The sequence below is a fragment of the Odontomachus brunneus genome, unplaced genomic scaffold, assembly GCF_010583005.1.
Source record: "Odontomachus brunneus isolate Ranch 3 - 2012 unplaced genomic scaffold, Obru_v1 Obru_scaffold_138, whole genome shotgun sequence".
Taxonomy (NCBI): Eukaryota; Metazoa; Arthropoda; class Insecta; order Hymenoptera; family Formicidae; genus Odontomachus; species Odontomachus brunneus.
Window position 1 is genome coordinate 945540 of NW_022639588.1, and position 5491 is coordinate 951030.

Sequence of the window (5491 nt, forward strand, 5' to 3'; positions counted from 1 at the left end):
CCGCGGCGTTGTGACACGCGATTTCGAAGATCGCTCATTTCGAAGTTTCGCGAAGTCTCGACGTGGCTCGAGGATAGAGGGATCGATCGCCACGACCGCTGGATTCTCTCGCGATCAGCGTGTAGACTAAGTTTGAGTTCAACCCGTTACACTCGTGATATCTTGAATTCAGTGTATTAGTCAGCTTGTAATATAAATTTTACTCTGTAAGAATAAGAATGTTCTCTTTATAAAAGAAACTGTTTCTCTTATTAAGAACACAGAAAAACACACAAAAAAGAAACATAACGTTTCGCGAGACTTCGTCACGAGTTTTTGTATGTTTCTCCTAATTAGAGAATCTTTTCTGAAAGTAAATAATTAAAACAATTAATGTTCTACTTCACTACAATTAATATTCGGCAAATGATAGCACACGAGTGCAAAGGATTCATACCGACAAATAAAGATGCATCGCGATAGGCTAGAATTAAAAATATAAGTATATAAAATAGGATACACAGAAAAATATATGTATTCAAATAAATGTTATTTGTTTCAAGTATTTTATAAATTTATATATCCAAATCTATACAAAGAAAATATTATTACAATTGCTTCTTATAAAAATTCTTTTCAATTTTACTATATTTTTAGTAGTGCAGTAATAGACTATAAATAAATTCTATTTTGTTGAAGAACGTAGTAAATTTTGCTAGAAATATTACAAATTTCGTTAGAAATATAGTAAATTCCGCTAGAGATATAGTAAATTTTTTAATAATACTTCAATTTCTAAAATGTAAGTATAAAAATATAATATGATTTCTAATATAATTTTTATTATAAAATTTCCCCCGTGCATCATAAATTCGCATCAAATGCATCAAATTCACATAAGCATCAAATTTATTCTAAATATATTCTAAATTCTAGTAACCTTAATATTTCAATCAATAATATTAAATTTTAACAAAAATTCGAAATTTGAAAAACAAACCGAATAGCAAAATGTAAATACGAACAAAATTATCAAAATTTGCCTCAAACAATGTCATGTTAAATGTAATATGAAAATTTGAAAGTAACTTTAAGTGAATTTCCTGCTGCATCGATATAATACAAAATTTACATCACATTGGATGATATAAATTTCATTATGAATTCAATACAATACATTTGCCTCTCATGAATATAATTGAAAAAATTGTAAAATTTCTACCAGCGATTATCTCACGTCATGATAATCATGAAAGTCTATCTGGGTTGTTTTGAGCAAATTTTGATAATTCTTTTCGTATTTTATCATTCTACGTGATAAATATAAGTGATGACAATATGAACCATTCATAAGGAACGCAAATTTACGTACAACTATCTATCTGGAAACAAATATTTTAAATAAACTTCCATGATTATCACATGAGATAATCGACAATGTAAACTTTACAACTCTTTTAATTACATTTATGAAGTACATATATTATATTGGATTAATTATTAAATTTATCTCATAAAATAATATAAATTTGTTGTTATATTGATACAATAATAAGTTTACTTAAAGTTATTTTAGATTTCCGTCTTATATTTAACATAATATATTGTTTAGGGAAAATTTTGATAATTCTTTTCATATTTCTTTCATATTTCTATGTTATTATTCTGTGTGATAAATGTAAATATAATTTGATCAATTTCAACGTTACTGAATTTCATAATATACTTAACATTGCTGTGAAATTTACATACATCAGTGAAGATATGACGACCGATCTGAATAAAATCAATAAACCGTAAGTATTACAACTCAATAACTATTGATTCTCTCAGGTGATTCGTCAGGGAGTAATAACGAATTACAACGTCAATAATGCAAGATTCTCGGTACAATATAATAGTTGATGCGAAATTGTGATTGTGTAATTTCATATTGGCTTTTATTGTACTGCGTTTATGGCTAAACGTGTGTGCACTGAGCTGAAGGGCTGAGGAGAAGTCCGAATCGTTCCGACGCGAATGCGCGCCGCGAAGTCGAAGTGAGGAACGAAAGGATCGACGATCCGGTGGCTCCAATCCCAAGAACAGAAATTGTTACGTGCTCGCTCCAGCGGCGTGATTCGAATGCTCATGCGGCCGGCGATCGGGCCGCGGTCATCCAGAGCCGAGAGAAGAGACCCACGAGAGTCCCGTAGCGTTACTCAAGCGCGGAGGAGCTTTCTTCGATGACCAGCGCACACGCACTCGCGCGAACGAACAGTGCCGTCGAGGGAAAAAGAAACGACCGAGAAAAAGAAAAAAAAGAATATCCTAGACTACGTTATTCCCAAGCACAAACTTACGTTATTCCTCAGTACACATTTACGTAAAGAAACAAATAACACAGATAATAAAGATGGTAAAAGACATTAATATAAAGACGGCAACTTAATTATAGAGATCAGTCATAAGAATTATAGAACTAGTATCAATTATAAAAATAGCAAGAAATAATACAGACAGTAGTAAATAGTAAGGACATAGTAAACAGTAAAGAAAAATAATCAAACAAATATTAGAATGGATGATAACAGAAATTCTCAAAAGTGACGTGCAAAATTACAAAGCAAAAATGTTACTTATTTGACTTAGAAGAAGAGGAGTAAAGTGTCATTGTAGGAGTTATTTTTGTGAAGTTCCCTTTAGTTTTTCGGAAGTTTTTTCGGAAACTCGAAATAAAACGAAAGACGAAGAAGAAGACGGTCATGTTCAGGGCGCAGGAGCGACTAGCGACGCCGCTGCGCACGTCAAAAGGCGATTGTCCGTCCATGCGGAAGCACAGAGAGCCACACGGTTCTGCATCTATCCCTCGACGATCACCTCTCACTCGCAGGACACGTACTCGTCGTGTCCCCGTACACGTCCTCGCGTGTCGTAGCTGTGCGTGTACGCGCGGTACGTATCGGCCACGGTGCGTTTACGCATCGTTTCGGGCAGGGGTAAGTGTGCGTACGACATATGCACACACCTACATATGCATACGCTACCGGACCAGCTGAGAGAGTGTGTGTGTGTGTGTGTGTGTGTGTGTGTCACGCCGAAACGGCCGACCGGGATGTCAGACGAGAATCTGCGCGTCGAGGCTGTATCGAGGGCAGCTTTCGCGAAGAATTTAAAGAGCGGATTGATCGTAATCTCCGGCACGCCCTAAGTCTCCTCGTGAGCGTCCGCGCTTGCTCGCCTGCTACCTCGGAACTTATCTCGGAACTACCTCCCTTCCTCCTTTCCCCGTTCTCAATAGACTGATGTCGGTTGGAGAGAGAGAGAGAGAGAGAAAGGTTGTCTGGTTTTTTTGTAAATTTCAGAATCTATCCGTCCAATGAAAGAGCTCTGTTATTGCAAAAAAAATTATCCCATTAGAAAAGAAAAGGACAGGTCCTAAACTAACAAAAAAACCAAACCACCTTTCCGACCACGAGGGTACATACGTGAACTTAAAGGAAGATAAACACTGTGACGACCGAAAACAAATGGCTCTTTTTAGCGAATTTCTTGTGACGCCTATAAAGCAGGTAGATAAATAAATGTTTTTGAAACTTAACTAAAACTGCATTCATATACTTTAAGAAAATCTTGTCCGTTGTCGTTGTCATTACGTTGGGCAACATTTTATGTAGAAAAAAATAGTATGGTCACTTCACAAAAGAAGATATACTTTTTAAGGGTCTCGCGACTGCTCGGAGATCGTTTTACATTTATATTTTCTTATATATGTTTCTTCATAGAAACCGCATATTATCAGTATAATAACACCAGGTTTAAGGAAGATAAACACTGTGATGGTAAAAAAAATAGCTCTTTTTAGCGAATTTTTTGTGACGCTCATAAAGCAGATAGATAAATGTTTTTAAAACTTAATTGAAACTACATTCATATATTTTAAAAATCTTGGGTTTTCTATGTCAGATAACTTTTAAGGACTCCAAGTGCAGAGCTTGCAGAGCCTACTACTGACACATTTTATACCAAAATAAAAATATATTTCATCAAATAGAAAATTATTTTTCAACAATTGAAAAGATGACCAAATCAATGCAAAAACATTTATTTGTCTACCTGCTTTATGGACGTCACAAAAAATTTGCTGAAAAGAGCTATTTTTTCGACTGTCACAGTGTTTATCTCTCTTAAAGCAACTTCAAATATATTAACTTCAAATATACAAGTGCTTCAAATATAAGTACTCGTGTTTAACGACTGATGGCGTCATTGATTCAAAGTCTGTATACCATCGTTTAACGCCATTTTCCGAACGACGCCAGTCAAAATTTCAGACAAATTTATAGAGTAGTTTTGTTTTGATAACTGTTGAAAGTGGACGAGTTTGTGTTTGTTTGCAACCATGGAAAAAGAGCAATATCGGTCAGTGATTCGATTCCTTTTTTTGGATGGAAAGACGATGAGGAAATCAAAGTGAAGTTGCATGCCGTTTATAAGGACCATGACATCAGATATTGGTTCAATGAATTCAAGCGTGGCCGAACATCCGTTTTTGATGAAGAGCGTCGTCCGATTGAAATGGATTACGGAGAATATGGTCAACAAAATCCATGATATCGTGTTAGCAGACCGGGTGAAAATCAGAGAGATTGCTGACATTGTAAATATCTCAATTGCGTACAAAACGCGCACAAAATATCCTACAGGAAAAATTTGGCATGAGAAAGCTATCGGTGAGATGGGCGTTTGTTCACGGAATCGCATGACAACTTCGGAGCACTGTTTGGACATGTTTAAGCGCAATCCGAAAGAGTTTCTGCGGCGTTTCATCACTGTTAACGAAACATGGATCCATCAATACATGCCAGAAACGAAAGAATAGTCAAAACAGTGGACTTTATCCGGCGAACCTGTTCCAAAGAAGGCAAAAACGGTTCCATCGGCCGGAAAGATCTTGGCCACCGTTTTTTTAGATTCGCGAGGTATCACCGACTATTTGGAGAAGGGAAGGACAATCACGGGGCAGTACTATGCTGATTTATTGGACCGATTCGACGCTGAATTGAAGAGAAAACAGCCCTATTTGGCGAATAATAAAAGTGCTCTTTCATTATGACAACGCACCAGCTCATTCGTCCGCTCATTCAATTGCCACAGCAAAACTGGTTGAATTACGCTACGAATTGCTGTCTCATCCACCCTATTCTCCAAATTTGGCCCCCTGCGATTTCTATTTATTTCCAAACATGAAAAAATAGCTTGGAGGAAAGCGGTTCACATCAAATGAGGAAATAATCGCCGAAATAGAGGCTTATTTTGCGGAGTTCGACAAATCATATTTTTTAGGTGGTATAAAAACGTTGGAATATCACTGGATTAAGTGTATCGAGCTGAAAGGAGACTATGTTGAAAAATAAGTAAAAAAATTTTTTTTAAATGCGTTTCCTTCCCTAACACGAATACTTATCATATAGCCTTCGTATAACGAAATTCAACGAGTCCCTTATGTGACTGATCAGATTTGTGCAATCAT

General features: G+C 36.0%; 1 protein-coding gene across 1 annotated transcript; it reads left to right on the forward strand.

Annotated features, from left to right (window-relative positions):
• Nucleotides 1-4459: 4459 nt before the first annotated feature.
• On the forward strand, nucleotides 4460-4840 carry LOC116850248. The gene has a single exon (XM_032828287.1). The coding sequence runs from the start codon at nucleotides 4460-4462 to the stop codon at nucleotides 4838-4840; it is 381 nt and encodes a 126-aa protein (XP_032684178.1).
• Nucleotides 4841-5491: the final 651 nt, after the last annotated feature.